The sequence below is a fragment of the Rhamphochromis sp. 'chilingali' genome (assembly GCF_963969265.1).
Source record: "Rhamphochromis sp. 'chilingali' genome assembly, chromosome: 7".
Taxonomy (NCBI): domain Eukaryota; kingdom Metazoa; phylum Chordata; class Actinopteri; order Cichliformes; family Cichlidae; genus Rhamphochromis; species Rhamphochromis sp. 'chilingali'.
This window is the reverse complement of record NC_137934.1, coordinates 37,068,786-37,092,411: the sequence shown is the minus strand read 5'-3', so window position 1 is coordinate 37,092,411 and position 23,626 is coordinate 37,068,786. Positions and strand designations below refer to the sequence as shown.

At 41.9% G+C, this 23,626-nt stretch overlaps 1 protein-coding gene across 1 annotated transcript; it reads right to left on the bottom strand.

The window, feature by feature from the left end:
- Positions 1 to 223: 223 nt before the first annotated feature.
- pik3cg (phosphatidylinositol-4,5-bisphosphate 3-kinase, catalytic subunit gamma) lies at positions 224 to 22,958 on the bottom strand. Its single transcript, XM_080886937.1, has 24 exons — positions 22,794 to 22,958; positions 21,490 to 21,709; positions 21,233 to 21,404; positions 20,851 to 21,113; positions 17,525 to 17,611; positions 17,332 to 17,432; positions 17,034 to 17,203; positions 16,761 to 16,948; positions 14,682 to 14,789; positions 14,477 to 14,561; positions 13,963 to 14,392; positions 13,756 to 13,854; positions 13,539 to 13,674; positions 10,906 to 10,971; positions 10,630 to 10,773; positions 9,752 to 9,833; positions 5,641 to 5,744; positions 5,343 to 5,489; positions 5,169 to 5,259; positions 4,904 to 5,034; positions 2,881 to 2,992; positions 2,589 to 2,746; positions 2,382 to 2,463; positions 224 to 2,163 (listed from the first exon to the last, which is right to left on the bottom strand). The coding sequence occupies exons 2-24, from the start codon at positions 21,700 to 21,702 to the stop codon at positions 1,964 to 1,966; spliced, it is 3,369 nt and encodes a 1,122-aa protein (XP_080743063.1). The 5' UTR covers positions 21,703 to 21,709; positions 22,794 to 22,958; the 3' UTR covers positions 224 to 1,963.
- Between the last annotated feature and the right edge of the window lie 668 nt (positions 22,959 to 23,626).

The following is a 23,626-nucleotide window of genomic DNA, read 5'->3' as shown; positions in this document are numbered from 1 at the left end:
TTTTGGTGAAACTGTACAAACTCTAGACTCTGTTTCCTGTTCTTAGCTGATAGGAGTAGCACCTGGTAGGTTCCCCTGCTGCTGTAATCCATCTCCATCAAGGTTTGACATGACATGTTGTGCATTCAGAGATGCTCTTTAGCACACTTCTTGGCTGTAGTGAGTATTACTGTGAAAGGACATGACTTACATTGAACAGCACAAACACGTTTCAGTCCTTTTATTGTCCGGAATCAACGTCTACAGGCAATTACACGCACAAAAAGGCTTGATTATAAAACGTTCTTTCTGCTACAAAAAAAAAAGAAGAAGAAGAAAGTTTTCCATCTTTCCAATAATGTTTTAATGCAAACTTTAAAAAAACACTGATTGTCAAACTACTGCATTTAACTTTCTTTTAGCTTTTATCTCCAACATAGATACATGGATACTACTGATATGGAAAGACAACACAATCCCACTTCCTGTTTATTTCAGAAAAACTGTGGAAAGACAAAAGTACATATTCATACAGTAAGCTGCAACTTATCTCTGTACATGGCTGTTATTTTAAACTTTAAGACAGCAAACAGCCATAAAACAGACTGAAACATGTTTTTAAGTCATTACATAATTAGAAGTTGGAAATTCCAGTTTTAAAGACATCAAACAGTTTTTCCTTAATGGGCAGCGCAAATAAAAACCACTTTCACGTATAAATAATAAGCCTCTCATCAAGCACAAAGTTGGATGTGTTATATTATTTGCAATCTCTGAAAAGGAGAATCTAACCATTTCAATAAACTCTTGCATACTAGTCAAATATATATATTAAACATTTAATTACCTGGACACTGAAACACTACTAAAATACTCTGACCACATTTAAAACATTTTTTAAGGATGAACGTAAACATTGCAAAGATCCGTTTTTTACTGTTTGCTTCTGTTTTAAAAGCTTTCTTTTTAACTACTGCATTAAGTGGTGTCACTAAAGCAGACAGATTCAGTGCTTTTAAGTCTTAGGTCACTCCTATTTTGCATCTAAAAATGACACATTTGATGTTTGACATGGTCCATTGTGCAGTGAAAACAGTCATACCTGTATTTGGTTTATCTCTCCCCTTGGTCTGAATCATAGCATATAACCTTTAGCGCAAAGCTTTGCAGGAATGGCTCAGCAGATAAAATTTAAGTTAGTGACGTTTTATAGACAGTGACATCCCATTATTTAGCGAAATATCTCATTTCAGATGGTCTCAGCTCATTCACACAGGCCTAGAGACTGATCAGGCCATCTCCCCTGGCAACCTCTAGTTGCTAGGCAAAACTGTGTATTTGGCAACCACTTGGCAAGTGGTTCCTGGAAGTTGGGGAAGGTTGCCAGGTGACATCAGCGCTGCACCACAAATCGTCCTTGTGATTGTTTTGGTCACTATTAGATTGCCACAGTCTCCCATAGCTTGCATGGAAGACAGCAATTTGTTTGCAAGCAGCCTTGACTTGAAAAAGCGCACCACAAACAGGAAACAGAGAAGGTTCACCTTCAAAGTAAAAGTTCTGCCTTACCACTGGAACCAACACATTTCAAAAGGCCCAACTTTTACTTTGAGGGCAAATGTGTTCCGTTTCTGGTTTGTGTTGCACTTTTAACAGTTTCACTACAGCTGGGTGAGCAGTTTTCAAGTGTTTGCAGACAAGTTAACATCTTCCTTGAAAAAGCAACCAGAAAGAGGTTTTTGTTGCAGAACCGTATATCTCTTTAAACCACTCTCAAAAACTTGTTGAGAACACGGTTTTCCCTCGTGACCAGTGGCTGTCTAATGGTCACCGACCAGTCTCTAGATGCCTAAAACACCACTTTCAAAAATACATTGTGTGCAAACATTTTAAATCCTTCTAGATTGTCTTCAGATTTTAAAGTCAATGACTCTTCAGTCATTGACTTTTTTTTTTTTTTTCATGGAATACATCTTAGTAAGTCCTAAGTGGACCGTTTCTCCACACCCTGCTTGATTCCCAGGACCAGATGAACAAACCAGTTAATCTGAACCATCCAGCCTTTCTCCCTGCAGATCTCTATCTGGTCCAGCAGGTGGCGCTGTGCCTCATCTTCACTGCGGCCAACAGTCAGGGCCTCGCGGATGTACTCGATGTCCTCCTTACTAGTCAGCTGAGGCATCCCTGTTAATGAACCAAAAATAAGTGTCAAAGCATGAGCATGTCTTAGTTTCACTTCACTTTGGTATCAATATCTAAAAAGATTGAAAATCTGTTTAAAACTACTTGTCACCGGTGAGCCAGTCATACTCAAATTGGGTACAACTGGACCAACCTGTGAAAATGACACTATTATTATTGTTTTAATAACTGGGTGTTGTGGTATCAGGAGGAGATTGTACCAGTCATAAGCATCATGGAGAAAAGAATGATGAGCAGGTTGGTGTGATGCCGAAGGGCGAGGTAAGCCTTCACGCACACGTCCTGAAACACAGAGGATGTTCATATAGACAAATGTGACTAACTGGTGTTTGCATGAATCTGCATGAATTTAAGAATGGGACGTGTGTGTTCCTGCATCTATATTGTATTGACATGAAAAAAAGCACCTGGAACTTCTGGAAGTGGGGGCTACTTTTCTTTCCCGAAGTTCCCATAACATACAGGAAGTCTGGTGTGAGCACAAAGGGAACCCACTCCTTACTGATTCCCATGAAACTCTTGTAATTCCCCAGGATGTGACCAAAGTCGATGTGGAAGAGATTCCCTGCAGAAACACAAAGGAGGTCTGTTAGTGTGGTGCCACTTGAGTTTAATTTCTTTCTAAAAATATCCCATTTTTGTAATTATTTAATCTGTATTTTGTCTGACAGTGACGTGAAAACGCAGATGTAAGATTACCAGATTCAGTGATCATGATGTTGTCGTTATGGCGATCCCCAATACCCAGGACGTATGTAGCCACACAGTATCCACCACAGGAGTACAGGAACCTCTCCACAGCCTGCTGGAACTACAACACAGACAACAGAGTTTTTAATCATGTACTTGTATACGACAACATCCGGGCTGTAACCCATCCAGCTTTGATAAGTGAGCTTCACACTAATAGTGTAGCTGTTAAAAACATGCACAAGGACATTCAGCTCCTCATGAAGACCCAAGTTTAATCATCACGACTAATGCAATGGCTAAAGCCCTTACACTGACCTAAGCCTAACTTTATCTTAACCCTTTAAACCAAGTCTTAAATCTCAAAGAGGTCTTTGAAAGGGGTGTGGAAAAAATGAAACACCATCACTCTTACAGCCTAAAAGTGTATCAAAGATAGACTATTACATACTATGTTTTCTAAATTCTGTGTCAAATTTATTAATTTTCATCTTCAGTTTTCTTGAACAAATGACTTGCGTCACACAGTCTCTAGTTTGCATGAGCAGTTGTTATGAAAGCTCCAACACAGAATCTGCCCACTGGGAACATGCAGAGGCACAAACACACACACACACACACACACACACACACACACACACACACACACACACACACACACACACACACACACACACACACACACACACACACAGTGAGTGTATCTTCGCATCAGTCCTTGCTTCAGAAGTGTAGCTTTCTGACTGCCTGCATGTGATGCATTTTGGACACATCTGTAAATTGTAGCTTTAACAAATAACCTCAGTTACACTCTCGCCCAACAGACGCTGCACTATTAAAAGCCAAGTGAGCACACTCACTCACACACACAACAATACTGTTTTGGAAAGAGAACAGCCATAATTATACGGTGGCAGGTTAAATTGATGGTATGTGTGTGAGTCACTGCTGATAAACAAAAGCACCCAAGAAGCAGAAGAAGTCAATGCTAACTGAGCTAGATTAGGGAAGATTCGATTTGGGAAGACTTGTACTTACGTTATATTGACCCCTTTATTTGAAACTCTGGCCATATTTAATATGAGAATCAATTATTGTAACAGAGTTAATGCCAAAAGTGACAAAAGGAGTAACAGGTCCCCTTTAAGAAACTTTGACCTTGTAGTTACTGGAAACATAACTCGGTTTAAAAAAACCACGCAGAGGAAAAAGCGCAGACTGTGGGAGTGCAGGTGTCTGTGCTAAAAGTAGCGCACGTGGGTGCCATAGCGACAGGAAAAACTCTGACGGTTGCTTCCTTCCTCTCTCTTCCTCATTTCCTCTGATCTAATAAAGTCTGCAAAACTGGTCTTATCAACACAGTTACTTAATGCATGCATTGCGTGCAAGGCTTGTAACTAAAGCTTTGCTGATCAGCGACATGTAATCAAGTATAATGATGAATTGGAGCGGAGGTATCAAATATGGGGGACAGGGACCAGAATCAGCCTGACAAAGACTTCAATCCGGTCAGCTGGATTGCTTTGCGAAAATGGAAGTAGGGCATAAAAAAGTCCACCAATGGATTTAAAAAAAACTAGATGACAGCTTTGTAATGCCATTTGTTTTATTTGAGACTTCTACATCATCCGTGTGATTTTTTAAGCAATAAATTGCTTAAAAAAAAAAAATCCCAGCTGCACATCACTGAGCAGTGATGACCAGGAACGCGAGCAGCATGAAAAATCATCAAAGATGGAAAATACAGCATGAAAAACACAGTGACAGCAGTGGAAACTTCATTGTTTAGCACTTGGTTTACCTTCAGCTCTTTGCGTGTTAGGACTTCGCTCTTCACCGCAGCTGATTGACCACAGGACAAACAAGTGCAGCCCGCAGACCGGTTGTACTGCATATTTTTGACACTGACCCCATCTGACAACAAACACTCTCTGTAGGTAGTCAGGCTGTCCACGACTGCCCGCAGACTGTCTTCGTGCTACCCCCGCTCAAGCGTAAAACCATCATAAGCTGTCAGTGATACAGTACGTACCTTGTCCTCACTGACACACTTGTCCCGGAGCCACTGGTAGAGGATTTCATCTTTAAATGCGCCGGTGCTTCCCACAACACTCTGCTGGATGTTGGCGATGGTGGTGGCGTCCTTAACAATCTCAATCATGCCTACAGTGATGCAATAAAGACAGCGATGACACGCTATTTTGGATTTGTCAGGCTCACATGATCAGCCTTGGTTGTTATAAATGAGGGACACAGGATCTAATATGTTTTCTGTATCTCTGCAGGGAATAACCGACCTATCTTATTTCCAGTGGAGATGCAGCCGTACGGTAAAAGACAGAGATCCAGCGATTCAGTCTCCCAGATTGACTCCATGATCAGCAGAATCTGCAAAGAAGACAGACGGAGTGCTACAGAACTTTTCTTCTCATAACTCTCTCAGTCCTGTCTAAGGCTGAGCTGCTACACACCTGCAGGATGAGCATATCCTGTCTGAGATCATCACCGTCTTTGAAGATGATGCCTATGGGGTCTTTGGAGAGAGTGGTGGAGTCGGCCCGTTTGAACTGCAGCCACAGCGGCTTCTTCTTAGACGCCATCACTTTGCACTGCTCAATCTACATAAAGATAAATTGTTTTCATCAAAAATTCAGTCATTTATAGATACAATTCTGACGTCTCTGCCCAGAAATAAGCACTCATGAGAGCTGAAAGTTGTTCTAATTTCAGTGTTTATTGCAGGGTCGTGTTGATGTGTTTGCTCCTCACCAGCAGGGCTCCAGCTCTTAGTCCTGGATCATAAGGAACTCTGAAGCTCTCTGGCAGACCAGAGGACTGCAGATTCTCCAACTTCTGACGCAACTGAAACACCACTGAAAAACACACACTTCTTTCTTTACACGTCTTTTCAAGTCTTAGTGCAAATTAGAAGGTTTAGAATAGTCAGAGTAATATCGACACATCAAAAAATAAAAAATAAATACACATCTGACCATACAGTACATACATGCAACCATGTATTCATACAACAGACATGCTTTACACATGCTTAGATACAAATGCTGGTGTTAACCACAGAAAGTACAACCCAGAATAAACTAGTGAAGAATGTTTAGCAAAGAAAGGTAACCGTAGACATTTAAAGCAAAGGTTTGGGGTGCAAACCTCAAAAGTGTGATATTCTGTTGATAACAGAATAAATAAAACCAGTGTGGAAGAAAAAGTCAGCAGGTTCACTGTATAAGCAGGACCAAAGCCTTGGAGGGTTTGTATTTAAAACTGAAACCATCTATCCATCTTCTTCCACATATCCACTTTGGGGTTTGCAAGGGCACTGGAGCCTATTCCAGCTGTCATAAGACAAAAACTGAGCTTACACCCTGGGCTAACACAGAGAGACAACCATTTTTTATTATTATTAATCCTTTATTTATCCAGGTAAAAAATCTCATTGAGATTAAAAATCTCATTTCCAAGAGAGACCTGGCATCATAGCAACAAAAGTCACATACCACATAGGTATCTAACATTTAAAACAAATACAATATCCCATACAAACATGTGTAAAATATACAATAACAGATCAAATTAAGAGTACATTAAAAATAATCACACTGAGTAAAAGAGCTGTTCTCTCGTTCCTTTAAGACAGACTTAAACTCTCCCAAGGTAACCAATTCTGATAACTTCAGTTCCTTCTGCAGATTATTCCAGGAAGCAGGGGCAGCGTATTTAAAAGCCCTTTTCCCCAATTCTGTTCTGATTTTTGGGACAATCAATTGTATGATTTTGTTCGAACGAAGGTTGTATTGGTTGTGGTTTTTACACATATAAACACATAAATAAGATGGAACCAGCCCAAGGAGAGATTTATAGATAAAAATCAACCAATGGGAGAGTCTGCGAATATGCAAAGATGGACATTTAGCAGCAGCATACAAAGAACAATGATGTACACGATTTCCATAGCCAGTAATAAAACGTAAAGCACAATGGTCCACAGTATCCAACCTCTTTAGGTAGTGGGCAGGTGCATTCATAAAAAGCAGGTCACCATAATCCAATAAAGGTAAAAAGGTTGCACGAATCAAATGTTTTCTCACTTGGAGGGAGAAACAGGATTGGTTTCTAAAAAGTAACCTAGTTTTAATTTTAACTTCGACACAAGCCTTTGAATGTGAGTCTTAAATGACAAATTCTGATCTATAATGATCCCTAGATACTTGTAAGATGTGACCATTTCAATTTCAGATCCTTGAATTGTTTTAATCTTAGGAGACGTAGCTAACAACTCTTTGCCATTTGAGAATAACATGAACTTGGATTTCTCTGGATTTAACACCAACTTAAGTTGAGTTAAATGGGACTGAACGACATCAAAGGCAGACTGCAGAAATTGCAGAGTTTGTGCTACTGAAGGGGATGAACAATAAATGATTGTATCATCTGCATAAAGATGAAATGCTGCGTTTGACAAATTATCACAAAGGTTGTTTATGTAAAGAGAAAATAGCAATGGTCCTAATATGGAACCCTGTGGAACTCCTTTGGATACTGGGAGAAAAGAGGAAGAAGACCCAGCAGCACGGACACACTGTTTTCTTGCTGACAAGTAATTTGAAAACCAACTTACAGCATTTACAGATAGACCAATATTGTTTAGACTATTTAATAAAATAGCATGGTCAACTGTATCAAAAGCCTTTGACAAGTCAAGAAAAAGAGCAGCACAGTATTTTTTGCAGTCCATTGAATCAACAATGTCATTAACCACTTTAATAGCAGCAGTTATTGTGCTGTGTTGTTTTCTGAATCCTGACTGATGTTGGGAAAGAACTGAATTTTTGTCCAAAAAGTCTTTCAGTTGTTCACTAATGAACTTTTCTAGAACTTTTGCTAGAACACACAATTTAGATATGGGCCTGTAATTATTAACATCTGAAGGATCACCTCCTTTCAGCAAAGGGAGAACATAGGCAGATTTCCATATTACAGGGATCTCACTGTTCGAGAGGCTAAGATTAAAAATGTAAGTTATCGGTTCTGCTATAAAATCTGCAGCCAACTTAAGAAAATAGGGATCAAGTTGATCTGGTCCTGCAGATTTATTTAGATCCAACAGATTTAAAGCCCTATGGACCTTAAAAACATTTAGTGGAGAAAAACTGAAGGGTTGGACCACAGATTCAGTTTGAGCGGTTGCAGAGAGAGCCTCTTGTTGATTAAGCTGTTTTAAATCTGGATATAAAGATTCAAATAGAGATCCTGAAGAAACAATATGCTCATTAAAGCAGTTTAGAATGTCGCATTTCTCTGTTAAAGTGCAGGAGTCTTTTACAACAAAAGTTGGCATCTCGTTTGTAGTTATGTCCCCATAAGAAGATTTTATTATTTTCCAGAATTTTTTAGGATCGTTCAAATGTTTAGTAGTTTTTGAAAGATAGAATTCTGATTTGGCCTTTTTAATTAAGGAAGTTGAACGGTTTCTGAGCTGTCTAAAAATCAGCCAATCCGCTTCAGATTTAGTTTTTCTGGCCTTAGCCCAGGCAGCATCCCTTTTTTTGAGTAGACTAGAGAGCTGAAGAGAAAACCAAGGGTTGTTTCTGCATTTTACTCTAAATTTGCGGATAGGGGCATGTTTATTTATAATTTTGATAAAAGTATCATAAAAATAATTCCATGCCAGCTCAAGATCAGTTATCAGGTAAATTCTACTCCAGTTATAGTCCCATAAATCATGAAAGAAAGCTTGCTCACAGAAATGCTTAAAATCTCGTTTAAAAGCTATCTGTGGCCTTGATTTTGGGAGCTTCGATTGCCTGACTACAGCTACCACACAGTGGTCACTGATATCATTTGCGAAAACCCCAGTGTGAGAATATTTATACGGCATATTAGTTAAAAATAAATCAATAAGTGATGACTTTTCTGGGCATTTAAGATTTGGACGAGTTGTGCTGTAAATTAGTTGTGTGAGATTATATGAATCACACATGGATTTAAAACTGTCTGAGGCAGAGGACAACCAGTCCCAGTTGAAATCTCCGGCCAGCACAATTTCATTAAAATTTAAAGTAGATTTTTTACTAAGTGAAACTAAAGCCTCACTACTAGCTGAGGGGGGTCTATAACAGCCCACAATGGTAATAAAATAGCCCTTGAAAAGTTGGAGTTTGAGGGCAAGAAGTTCAAACTGCTTACAAACAGATACCGATGAATCGACAGTAACATGGAATTTGCTTTTTACATAAATTGCAACACCGCCACCCTTTCTGGGGCGGTCGCAACGGAAAATATTATAGCCCGTTATTGCAATGTCTTTGTCAGTAATTGATTTAGTAAGCCAGGTTTCTGATAATATAAGAATATCAGTATCTAACTCTTTCATCCAAAATTTCACAAACTCAAGTTTGGGAAGAAGACTTCTGACATTTAAATGAGTGATACCAAGACCTGTTCGAGTTTTGAAATCACAAGGAGTACTTAAGCATTTGCAGTCTGGACCGGGATTAGGTTGCACATTTCCAGATAAAAGAAGCAGAAGAACAATAAAACATTTTCTTTTCACAGATTTTTTTTGTAGGATTACAGACTGATTTCTCTTAGTGCCCGATCTCTTCACGCCTAAACGCAGTTTACTGTCGCCAGTTAACCTAACAGGCATGTCTTTGGACTGTAGGGGGAAACCAGAGTGCTCTGAGCACGTGCAAACTCCACACAGAAAGGCCGGCAGGTTTGAACTACCAGCTCTCTTACTGTGAGGTGACAGGGGCATCCACAAAGGAGTACCACTAAATTACTTTAAAAAAAATAAGCAAATAATGCACGTTCATGCTACACGATATAGGCTCATATCAGTGCTTCTGTTTCTGCTCCTCACCTTGTGGCGTAACATCATACTTGTCTGCAGACATGGTCTTGATCTCACGGGTGACTTTCTGCAGAGCCTCTGTCATATCCACCTGCAAGCATCAGGACTTTCTGTCAAAGATGTGTTCAAACCCAACCCCCCAAACACCTTCTTCTTCAACACAGCCTGAACCTTTCTAGGCAGCTTTCTCGTCATTTCATTAAGAAGTCTTCGGCAAAGCTCTTCTTTGGTCAGCTGCTTTTTGTTCCATTCTCTGTAAAGATTATCCCAAATTTGGACTCCGTAAGACATGCTGCCACCAGTGTTGATTTTGCTGACCAACAATTTTTTGTCACAATTTTCATCAATGACTTCTTTTCCTCTGATGAAAAGAAAAATGATATCTAAATAAAAGTGAATGCACGAGGACAGAAACCAGCGAATAAAAACGAGATGAAATAATTCTGAACGGAAAATTCCAATCAGAACTATTAAGTTGTCTAGAAAGGCGGGACAAGTTTGGAAGTGATCCAATCAGAAGTAATCACCACGTGCAGTGAGGTTAGACATGCTCATTTGATGTGCCCCCAGGATCAGTACAGCTGGTTCACACTGTGTCTCATGAAAACGTCACAAAATCTCAACGCTTGGGAGGAAGAGATGAGCAGACATATGGAAACATTTCACATGTGACATCAAGGAAAATTAAAAAGCTTTGAAAACCGTGTTAAGTCTACTCTAATTATGACTAAAACTACATTTAAATTTGCTGTCAAAGTTATTGATGGTTGCCCCTAATTTTCCCTTCTTTAAGAATGGCGTCTTCACAGCCTGCCCTTCAGACCATGCGTATCACATTTTCACAGTACTATACAATTGTGGAAACATCTATAAATAGGGCGTGTCACCTGCTTCCGGAAGTCCTGCAGCATATTTTCACCACAGCCTCTGAGGTAGGCCTCCAGGAGGACAGCGTACCTCTGCTGGTAGTGCTTGGACTGAGCGATTTCACTCCGCAGGAACCAGAAGAGAAAATGACCGATACGCTTACTCTGCAAAAGAAAAACAAAAGGTGTTGTTTAACTTGACATTTTTTTGACTGCAGTTATTGTGCTAGTAAAACACACACACACACACACACAGAGCTGAAATGACATAACACAGGCAGACACATGTCTGCTTACCCTCAGAGCTCTCTTCAGCAGGAACCTGACTAGAGCGCTGTCATGGTAGGGCTCAAACTTGACTGCCTGCAGGACACACAAACACATAAACAAAGCAGCTAACATGATTTCTGATGATAGCACAATGTGTGTCTACAACAAGCCTGTGTGACCTCTGGTGTTGTGCAATGCACAAAAAGGAAAATGAAACATTCTTCCTACTCCAAAGCACGTGGTGGTGGGCTTTCTAACAACATCACGCTCTCTTCTCTTTGTACATGTTGCCGTTGGGATTAATTTTTAGAAAATACAACATCTCCTTTCACTGTTATGCTGACGATATCCAGATTTATTCACCTTTGAAATCCAACGTGTCCGCTTCTTTGCAACCTCTGTTCAACTGTTTGCATGAAGTTAAAATTTGGTTATCACATAATTTTCTTACATTGAACGAGAATAAGACCGAAATCTTTGGTAGTCTTTGGTAGTCACACTCCGCTAGACCAGTTAGCTGATGCCCTTGGCCCTCTCGCTAGCATCTCTCGCTCGCTGTAAGAAACCTTGGAGTGTTCCTGGATGGCTCTTTTAAACTTGAGAAACACGTCTCCACTGTGGTAAAAAACAGCTTTTGCCAGTTGCGTCAGATATCCAAAGCAAAGCCGTTCCTTCCTTTAAAGGACCTTGAAAAGCTTATCCACGCATTTATCACATCCAGATTGGACTACTGTAACTCCCTCTACTCGGGCCTCCAACACTCTTCTCTTTACCGGCTTCAGTTACCGGCGCGTCTTTTAACAGGTACGAGAATATATGAACGCATAATTTTAGCCAAATTACATTGGCTCCCTGTTAAATATCGCATAGATTTTAAAATTCTTTTATTCACTTTTAAAATTCTGAATAATTTAGCGCCCAGCTATCTTTCTGAACTACTCCACTTATACAATCCCAACAGAGCACTTAGATCATCCAATCACAGGCTCCTAGCACAACCTAGGTCTCGAATGAAGTCGAGAGGTGACCGGGCCTTTGTAACCGTGGCACCTAGACGTCTTAAAACTTATCTTTTTACTTTGGCTTTTGATTCTAACTAGTTGGCTGTTGTGTTGTTACCTATTTTTTGTTGCCCTGTTTTATTGTTTGTTTTAATTGTCTCATGCTTTTACTGACTGTGAAGCACTATGGTCAACACTGTTGTTTTAATATGTGCTATATAAATAAATTTTGATTTGATTTGATCATCTGCCAGGTGAAGTTAGCAGGCTGTGTGCACACATTTATACCAGAAGAACTGCCTTTTAACAGAGGCTACAGTGTGTTGGGAAGCAGCATGGACTGGCAGTAAAGCAAGTGCAATGAAAACACAGAAGTAACTGTGCTCCAACATAACTGCTATTTAAATGTTTAGAAAAAGAGGCAGCGAGTGGTTTAAAAAGGACTGAATCCCTTTTTTTTTAGCATATTGTGAAGCATCATGGAAACAGTGTATGTAATGTGTATTCTTTCACGTTCACCCTACAAAGACTTTGACACATGCATGTTCTGGAGAATTTTGATGGTATAATATATTCCACAGATCAGTGAGATGTCATAACTGCATTTAGGAAGATGTCTTTCTCCTAAAAGGCTCTTTTGTTGGCCACGGCTGACGACTGATACAGTATCGCTCATGCAAAGCTGACTGCAGAGTCAACTAAACTCACAGCATGAAACAGTGAATCAGACAGAGTGAGAGTGTAAATGCAAAAGAGGCTTGGTCCTCTCGAGCTAATATTTATCCGACCAGTCAAATGTTAGTGGTTACACATTTGAAATCAACAATAAACAACTGTAACAGCAGCAGAGTGTGTGCTCATCAGCACCGCATCATAAACTCACAACAACACAAAACTTGGCAGCAGCAATGTAAAGCAGGCAGTGTGTGTTTTTGTTCACCAAACAAACTGCCAGCGTAGGATTAAAGTGTAGCATGTCTGCGCTAGGCTATGCTAACCAGCGTCACATAGATACCAGAGCCTGAATCTGACACAGGAAACGAATGTCCAACTCTAAAGTGCAAACAGTCTCACATTATCGACACATCAACACAGAAACTGTAAAAGATCAACTTTAGCATTCAGCAACATTTTAAAAAATGCATTAGATTGATTGTTTTGTAAGCAAATGTGGTTTCAGCTGCCAAAAGAATACAGCAGGATACAAAATGTACCATCTGTTTCCTGGTTGTAGATGGAGGAAAGAAAAGTTCTGTGCAAGTACAGCGAGTACATGTTAGGTATGCAAATGTTAGCGGCAGATAACAGCTGATTTTAATGCTGGCCCACGTCAGTCGATGACTCAGCAGATACTTTTACAGCCTTCTTCGATTACAATTGGAGACTCTCACATAGGGCGCCACTTTATTAGGTACACCTCACTAGTGTCAAACTGGACCCATTTTTGGCTTCAGGAGTGCCCTGATGCTTCATGGCACAGATTCCTCTGTGCTGAGACCTTACACCCTCCCTCCATCTTTAGCTCTGAATGCACATGTATAGAAAGGTAGGAAGGTCCTAGAAAAGAGCTGATGGCTAATTCTGTGACTGAAGTGGTTCTTACTCAGATTAACCAAATATTATTTATATTAAAATAAAAGGAAAAAAGACAGGGTGTACCTGTACAAGCTGGAGAAGATATCGGAGCACATCATCATCCTCCAGCGTCTCCAGCTTCCTGACAGCCATTGAGCGAACCTGTGCATCTGAGTAGTGGCAGTCAAGCAGCTGCATGGCCAGGCCAACATCCAGACCACTGCAAAGCAATGTTATGGTGAAAGGTGATACGACATTGATCCTAAACACAGTACAGTGGCAGTTTGAAACGCTCTTGTACCTGGTGTCCCATGCGCTGCTGCGCTCCAGCAGTCGATGCGTCGCCAAAACATCTTCCTGTTTCCCCCATCTGACTGAGCCCAGCAGCTTTGGGTAGGCTCTAAGGGCAAGGCATTTGTTATAAAATTATATTTTCAGTACTTTGGGGCAAAACATTACTTTATTGTCGTTTTAATTTAAAAGGACAAATAAAGAAATAAATCAGTACCTGGGGTCACGCATACATTCGTGTCTAAAGTGCCACAGCAGCTCTTTGTCCTCAGGGCTGAGGGGATGTAGGGGATCGGTACCTACAATGGCCTCAAACTGCTTTTTCAAGTGGTTTGGCATCTCTCTCTGACCCCGCTCCCCTCCCTCTGCGTCCTCACCCCCAACAGCCCAGTCCCGGCCCACATCCCGGCTCTTGGGTAGTACCACAGGGTAGCAGTATTTGTCCAGCAAAATGGCAATGGCCATGGAAGAGGCCTTGTCTGGGTTCGTGGCTGAGGTGAGCTTGTCCGCGTTGATGCTACTGCTGCTTTCCTCGCTCTTTTCTGGCATTTTCCACATGTGGAGGATAAACTCCCCCTGGCGGAGCAAGGAGCGGTGATCGATCAGGAGCAGGTTCACGTAGTACAGGAGACGACTCTTGGTCTTTCCTGAAAGCCGGGTGAACACACAGAATAAAGCATTGCTCTGTAGATTTTCAACATGCGAAAGAACAGAAAGGGAGAGGACTTTACCATCAAGACAGCTGCTTCCCGCTGTACTCTCTTGATAAGAGCTTCCTTTGGAATTTGGGATCTGGGGTTGCTTCCCACAGATCACCTGGGTGGGAAACGTAGAACCATTATGTAACAAAAGTACAATAGTTACAGCTTAATGATTATTTATTCTACCAACAAACAGAGAATGATAACAGCACCAGAAAGAAATTTCTTAGATTACCTGGAGGTTAAGGCATGCCCCCTTAGGCAGATCCTTGATCTTAATGTTAAACTCCAGCCAGCAGTTCCACAGCACTTCTTCACTGAAGGTTTTAGAGGTGGTTCTCTCCTTAAAAATGTAAAAAAAATAAATAAATAAAACACTGCTTTTATCACCCTCCAGCCTTTTTCAAACCCATCTATTTCATATATTTTCATGCTGCTTATACATTTGTGGGCAGAAGTCATCATGGGCATGAATGTGAGGGTAATTTGGAGCTTCCAATGCTTTCTTTGAACTGTTCTTTTTCTAAGGTGGCATACATCTTTAGTTCAAAAACAAGAAGTGAGTGCACAAATTTGAAATTCCTTTAGATATTTTTTAATCCACTATTTAAGTATACATAAAGGGTCTAAAATATACATGCTGCTGCCACTAATATTGGGTTAAATGTCCCTTAGCAAGTTGCACCTGAACCAGGTGCTATTAGTAGCCAACAATAAATCTCGCTGTATATTTGCCTATTCTTCTTGGCAGAATTGGTAGTTCATTTAAATTGGTTGGTTTCCTGGCACAGACCCAGCATTTAAGCATAATCCACGGGCGATCGTAGCTCAAGAGTTGGGAGTTCGCCTTGTAATTGGAAGGTTGCCGGTTCGAGCCCCGGCTTGGACAGTCTCGGTCGTTGTGTCCTTGGGCAAGACACTTCACCCGTTGCCTACTGGTGGTGGTCAGAGGGCCCGGTGGCGCCAGTGTCCGGCAGCCTCGCCTCTGTCAGTGCGCCCCAGGGTGGCTGTGGCTACAATGTAGCTTGCCGTGAATGGGTGGATGACTGGATATGTAAAGCGCTTTGGGGTCCTTAGGGACTAGTAAAGCGCTATATAAATACAGGCCATTTACCATTTAATTTTGAAGAGGCTGAGGTCAGAGCTCTGCCAAAGCTGTTCAGGAAGCATAATGGGCCATTATGTTTAAACTGCAGATTCCAGGATCAGCAGTTTAAACAACTGTTAATGTAAGTACATGTTAGTTGGATGTCTTACCGTTTTACCAAGGTCTAGAAGAAGACCCAAACAGTCACCCTCAGAGGGTAGAAAACTGGTTTGAATGCTCAGAAACAACCAAGGCTCAAGCTTGCCATGGAATGGAAAAGTGCTGGAACACCAATGTCACTGTCCACAGTTAAGTGAGTTTTCCATTTCCACGGACTGAAAGGCTTGTATAGTTATATTTAACTCATTCACTCAGTGAAGCAGTGGGCAGCAATTCAGCACCCGGGGAGCTCAGTGGTACCTCAGTGCAGCCGTTGTATTTTCAAATTCAACACAAAACTGTTTTATGTAGTTTGTAACACAAACTATCTGCTAGCTAAATATGCAGTTGCTGTATTTTTTTTCTCTGGGTGAGAAAAAAACATTAAAGTGTGACAGATGAAAGACAGGACAGAGGAAGTGAACGTTAGCAATGCTCATGCTACCAGTAGTGAGAGTGCACTGAAGCACCCAATCTTAGGTATACCCTACCTGGCTAGTCTCATTTTAACCTCTGTTTATATGCTAATTATTGGAAGAAGCATACACATAAACACAACAGTCACCTGAAGGTGCCTAATATTGTAAGTTAGAGACCCTATGAGGACGCACTTGGCGACATTGGGAAGGAAAAACTCCCTTTCAACAGGAAGAAACCTTCAGCAGAAGCGGAGGCTATCTCCCGCTGCCAGTTTGGGTAAGTCAAGACATGACCTGGATGCTTGAGAATCTGCATGGACCAAAACTGGATCACAGTCAGTTAAGGAAGTTAACCTCATAATAAAGCGCTATACAAATACAGGCCATAATAGTATTTGTCAGATAAATGCACTAAAAATGCTTCCAAAGCCACAACAAAATGATCAAAAGGTTAAGTTAATATGACTTGGTTCAGCTTTGATGAAGACCAGTAGGAAGCCAGTGGTCTAAGTTTAAGTTTAATGCAATTTAAAGATAAAATAAAGGGTAAACAAAGTGTAATTTAATCTAGAGACTGCAGAGGGATCAACTTGGTTTTATGGCTGGGCTTAAATTGTCGTTTGAAAAAGTGTAGTTTTGTCTCAATTACCTGAGCTAAAAGCTGCTGCCCGTGAAAGATGCTGGCCTCGATGTAGACAATAAACTCCGGGACTTTGGGGAGAGATGGGATGTCAATACCCAGCACCTTCACTCTGAACTTCCTGTTACAGTCCCACATGGAGATGGTGAACACCCGTTCATGGTCCTTCTCATCAATGGTCAGCTGCTCATGGGTGCCTGAGAGGGAAAAATCAAAAGACTAGGGTTACAAGGTTGGCCATGTGGAAAGAAAATGACTGAACAGCTTAGTTTAACTGTTTACCTGCAACTCCAGTGCAGTCATCAACTTGGGCCCAGTCTTCCTTCTGGACCAGATCCAGATCGGGATCAGGAGGCATCTCCAGAACCAGGTGGATTTCCTCGCCATTCTTCAGGCACTGACGGATCCAGTTAAAGTTCTCCAGAGGCTTTTCTCCGTACAGGTACTCCTCCCTGTGGGACAGCGGCATGCTTACTCTCTAATGTAACGAATAAAATAGTAATGCTGCTCTGTTTCTCTCAACTTGGTTCTCAGTTTAAGCCATCAGCGGCTTTCAAGCCCAACTCGATGGCACGGTTACCTGCCACACACCCGCAGCACAAAGTCAGTCTCACACACATTGTCGGGGATGCCCAGCAAAGCTCTTTTATTTGATGTCTTGGCAAAAAAGCTCGCCAACACCTAAACAAGATGGCAAACTTTCAGGAAACTGTACAGGAAATAGGCAGAGGAAACAGTAAAGATATAAGTGGAATTCATCACTGCACATCTACCAGTGTTGGTGTGTCATCAATGGAGACTTTGATGGTCTGGCTGGCTGTCCCTATGTGGATTACCACCAGAATGTGGCCATTATTGATCTGAGAGGAGGAGCAGAACACAAAAAACAACTTGAAAGTCTAAATAAACACACACTAAGACATTTACTCTAACATTTGACCAACAGCTTGTTGACAAATGGTCAGTCATTTACGTTTTGATGCATTCTCAATCATCCAGGTAAGTAAATCTCCAAAAGTTGATTCTATTCATCTGGACGTAGCGTTTTCAGCGGGAGAACCGTTTTGTCACTCATCCAAGTGACTTCCTCAGTCTGAGCTGACTGCAGGTTTCCCCAATCTTATAAACAGTACATTTGCATAATGACAGAAACCAGCCCACTGAAGGAACAATGGGCTGGGAGGTCAGTTCCTTCATCATGATTATGCAAAAACGGCCAGAAGACAGAAGGATGCGACACCGAGGACAAGTGGGTGAAGAATTTGTCTGGCAGACAGCTCACCGAAACAGAGAAAAACATCCTTGCTAAAGGGTTGAATTTTGCTGTCACGCCAAGACAAATCCCGCTAGTGGAACTGATCACAGCCACAGAAACAACAATATTGCAGAAGTGGAAGCAGAGCAACTACGGACAAAGGTTTCGGCCTGTCGCAGCAATGCAAAGCTCCCAGCATCCAACATCACCATGGAGGAGAGGAAGGCACTCACAACAACAATGACAACAACATTATCATCCTTCTGGCAGACAGGAGTAGGTGCACAGTTTTGCTAAACCAGAAAGACTATCGTGAGAAAATTTTGTCACTACTAAATGATGAAAATACTTATGAGCCCCTGAAACAAGACCCAGGCAGTGGCTACAGGAAGAGGGTGATAGACTGTCAGAAGCAGTTAGAACGAGACAATGCTATTGACCAGACCTCATACCACAGGCTGTACCCAGGGGAGTCTACACCAAGTCTGTATGGTTTACCAAAGATACATAAACAGGGTGCACCTTTAAGACCGATTGTCTGTATGATCAACTCGGTCACCAATAACATCTTTAAGTTTCTGGCTTCGATCCTCAACCCGCTGGTAAGCAGCTCTGAACACCACGACCAGAACACCTTGGATTTTGTTGAGAAGGTGAGAGATGTTACGATGGAGGCAGTTGAAACCATGGTCTCGTACGACGTTACATCTCTCTTCACTTGCACTCCAGTCATGGAAGCGTTGGAGGTAGTTCGTAAGCGATTACAGGATGATCCCAACCTCAGCAACAGGACCACTCTCAGCATCGACCAAGTGTGTTTGCTTTTGGAACTGTGCCTTCATTTCACCTATTTGACATACAAGGGTCAGTTCTACAGGCAGAAACATGGGTGTGCCATGGGTTCCCCAGTTTCACCCATCCTGGAAAATTTGTACATGGAAGAAGTGGAAAAGAGGGCTTTGCTATCCTACTCTGGAACACCACCAAGTCATTGGTTCAGGTATGTGGATGACACCTGGGTGCAAATCAAATCTCAGGACGTACCACAATTCATGGATCACATTAACTCTGTGGACCGACACATCAAATTCACCAGGGAGGATATGAAAAGTGTCAGGTTAGCCTTCTGTGAGATTTCCATCAGTAATGGGGGACATCTAAAAGCTGACGTGTACCGTAAACCTACAATACGGATCAGTATTTAAGGTTTGACTCTCATCATCCACTGGAGCACAAACTGGGTGTCATCAGGACGCTACAACACAGAGCCAACACCATCCCCACAGACACAGTGGCCAGAGAAGAAGAAAAACATCACATCAGGAAGGCCCCGAGTACATGTGGTTATCCCAGCTGGACTTTTGTCAAAGCTGGGAAGGCGCCAAAAGAAAGCTCCAGCTGATCCAGGAGAGAAGGACAACGGTAGACTAAGCGAAAACCTGTAGTTATCCCGTACGTGTCAGGAGTATTGGAACAGTTGAGACGCATTTTTTCTAAACACCGCATCTCATTGGGGCATACATCGGGGAAACCAAACAACCTCTGGCAAAGCGAACAGCACAACACAGAAGAGCTACCTCGTCAGGCCAGGACTCTGCAGTCTATGGACACCTACAGGCCAGTGGACACTCTTTCAATGATAAGGATGTACACATCCTGGACAGGAAGGAATGCTGGTTTGGAGTCAAGGAGGCCATTTAGGTGAAAAGAGAAAAAGACCATCTCTGAATCGAGGAGGGGGCCTAAGTACCCTTAGGACCCTCCTCTTTCGCCATCTTACAATGCTGTGATTGCAGCCATTCCCCAACTCTCTGTGAATGGTACTCATGGCCATTGATCAGTGGTCTTTGATCAATGGTCATGAGAATTTGCATAATCATGATGAAGGAACTGACCTCCCAGCCCATTGTTCCTTCAGTGGTGCTAGTTTCTGTCATTATGCAAATGTACTGTCTATAAAACTGGAACTGAAGAAGTCACTTGGATAAGTGACGAAACGTTTCTCCCACTGAAAACGCTACATCCAGATGAACAGAATCAACTTTTGGAGGGTCAGTCATTTAGTGGAACATAATTTCTAATTAAGACTAAACTGAGAAATTCATCAAACAGTTGAAAGTTCAAGTTCAGCCTGTTGATCTGCAGTTTTCTTGATGCACTATTTTCCTCATCTCATTCAAAGGCAAAACTCGCTGCTCTCATTCTCTGCCCTGTTCTCCAAGCAAATCACTCCACAGTCAGTTTTTTTGAAAGAACTTTGAATGAAGAGCCTGGGGTTTCACACTGGTAGTAATACGCTCCAGGATCCAATCACCTGTCATTACAATCATACAACTAGGAGGCAAATAGGTGTATACAAGGCTAGAGGAGGTGGTTTCTGTAGCAACAGACATCCCCGTCTATCCTGTAAGCTCAAGCTGGTGAAGAAAGTGGCTCTTTAGTGAACTTACTACTCCAAGTCACACTTTTATGTGTGACTAAAGCTGTATCAGTCATCAGCGCAAGCACAGACTTTATAACTCAAGAAGAAGAGAGAACAGGCAGATGAAGTGTGGAGCTAATACTTTTTTTAGGTTTCAAAATGAATTATTATGACTGAAGCAGAAGCTGTAGCAAAGGTTGGTCCATTTTTTTTAAATAACCTAGCCCGTTTTTCTTTTCTACTTTATAATTATAGGAAAACATCTACATCATTTTACAGAGGTTTTCATTTAAGTCTGCAGGGCTTGGAGTTCTGGGTCAAACCTTGCATATACATATAAGTCATTTTGAACTGCAGTAATTAAAGCTAACAGTGCTAACTGTGTTATACTATTATAAACACACACACACACATACACACACCTTGGAGAGCAGGTGCTCGGGCAGAGGCTTGCGTGTCACCCAGGGGTCCATGGAGTAGAGCTTTGGGTCGCGTTCCGACAGCTCTATGCGTCGTGGGGTCAGCAGCTTCCTGCGTGTGAACTCCAGCTCGTCGTCGTGGACGTTGCTGACGTCGGTTACGTCGTAGCCAATCAGGTAGTTCAGGTAGCGCTGGTACTCCACAGACTCCTGTGAGGGCTGTGGGCGGGGCACTAGCTGAATCCGCCCCACATCCTTCTTCAGAGCTTTTGAAACAAACAAACAAACAAAAAACAATTTAACATGATTTAACAAAACATGATTTTTACATCACAGCTAAAGACCAGCTCAGACTCTGATTGCAGGTAGAAGTGGGTCGTGGTACCTCTCCAGTAGCGAATGCAGTCTAGCGTCTGGAAGACCTGGTGCTTGTCATAGATCTCGCAAACGTTGCCCTTCTTCTGGTACAACAGGATGCAATGGTCAGGAGAGAAGCGCTGGTAGAACTCAGGGCACAGGTTCGAAGTCACTGCCTTCATCCATACCTGGGCTTTCACCTGCAAACGAGGCGCAGTGAGGATTTTTAACATCTACAGCAGACGGTACGCGGGTCTGAGAAGAAAAGGAGTGAACGAGCCGGACCTGTTCGACAGTCCAGTTCCCAGCCACGTCCAGCTGCAGAGTGTCGGGGCCACTTCCACCCCGCGCAGCTGTGGGCAGCACAAACTCGACAGAGATCTGATCCATGGAGGTGGAGCAGGACGAGGTTATGGCTTTCTTTCTCCTCCTCCTTCGGCTCTCTTCTCGTGGTACTTGACACTCTTCGTCGCTCACCTGGATCTGCTGCCTGTCCATCGCCTAGCTTGAGGAGGATGAGTATATGGAAATAGGAAAAAAAATCCAACGCGCTGGTGTCATTAATTTGTGACGAGCCCTTCCCTTCAATAAACTCTGAAATTGGAAACATGCTGTGTTTCCTGCTGATGCTGGAAACTGAGACAGGCCATGATTGGCTGGTGAAAATATAAAATACCAAAGCATCTTCGAAGATAGACGACTCAGAGCCATCCCGGTATCAAGCATCGTCCAGCAACGCCTCCTCGTGTCAGCAAAATGTTGTGTCAGCAAATTTACCCAGATTAAGAAAGACTTCAGATTTCTTTTTTTAAACTTATTTTCCATTTATTCACATCATAAATTCAGTTTACTTCTCTTTTTTTAAGATCCAGTTTTAGATTGGCATACTTCCTAAAAGTTGGTATCAGAAAAATTCAGTCAGTCAGTGCAGAGGCAGATGCAGCAATCAGCCCACAGACCTTCAATGTTTTACTGACACCCCCCCCCCCCCCCTCTCTCTCTCTCTCACACACACACACACACACACACACACACAGCTCTCTATAATTAGACCTATACAAGAATAATACACTTTGCAATCTAAATGTTACCTCTAACTACACTTCAGAATCAGACACAGAAAATAAACACACTGAGGGCGACTGCATGTACTGGCACTGCTTTTGGGAAAGTAAAGATTTACCAAGACGGTATTACTCATATACCTCACTAATAACTAAATACTTTTTCATCTTTTCTTTCAAATCATCTTCACTGGCTGACGTGTTCAGGATTAAATGGCCGGGGTTTCCCTTCTGCTTCTGTCACATCAGCAGAGGAAGCTTTGAAAAGCAGGAAGCAAAACTCAAAACAACATGGATGTGATTACAAGTGGCTTTAGTGACAGTCTGCTGTTTTGACGACTGTGTCATAAACATTTAAAAACACTTGAAAAGTGACCGTGGGGCATCTACTGGTGGGGATAGTTCAGCCTGTATTTAACATGACCACAGCCGAGCAGGGTTAGCCTGTGGGTGTAACGGTACAGCTGCCGCAATAATCGAAAGGAGAGGCGGTAATTCTGTAAAATAAAATTTATAAAAACTCACCAATGAACGAAGATGGCAACGAAATCCGGAGCTTTGGACAAAAGTTTCGGCATTTATGCGGAAAGAAGAGACCACGGAATAGAGTAAATGATACTTTCAAGCTAATGTGCACAGTTTGTGGTTAAGGAAACGCGCCGCTTCTACTCAGAAACTTTGTCAAACTCTCTGGCCAACTTTTGCCCAGTCAGAGTCACACCGACACTTCCGGCTTCTCTCCAAAATAAAATACCATTACGCGACACCATGCTCTCATAGACCAGTGCAGAAAGTTATTATGTATAATATTTACAGTCAGTGACATGGCCCCACCAAGCTGAACACGCTTTCTGCAAAATACGTAAAAGCAAAAAAGGGTAAAGCATTTAAATATTAAGGGCAAACTAAAGTGAAGGGATGTTTAGAGGGAGCATGTAAGAGCTATAAAAGCAATATTATTATGTATATTTATTATTTTTATTATTATACATACTTGCATAGTTCCCTAATTAAGTTAGTGCTTTCTGGCATCAGCATCATGCCTGATCCGATGCCGTAGAACTGCCGTTGTTCACTGCCCTCTGGCGGCTACAGTAGGAAACTACATTACTACCAATACATGCGCTCGTGAGAGGTTTAAGTAATACATTTGTGAAGGAATAAGGGCAAAAATAACAAGATCCGAATTTTACGAATAAAATATGTTGAGCTACCCACTGTCGTTGTTGCTCCATTTATGTTGGTGTTTTATTAATTTATTGTGAAATAGTTGCTGGAAATGTGCATATGTAACTAGATCTAACTTAATCTATCGGGCTTGCTATAAGTCTCCGTAACCATAACCACTAGAGGGTAGT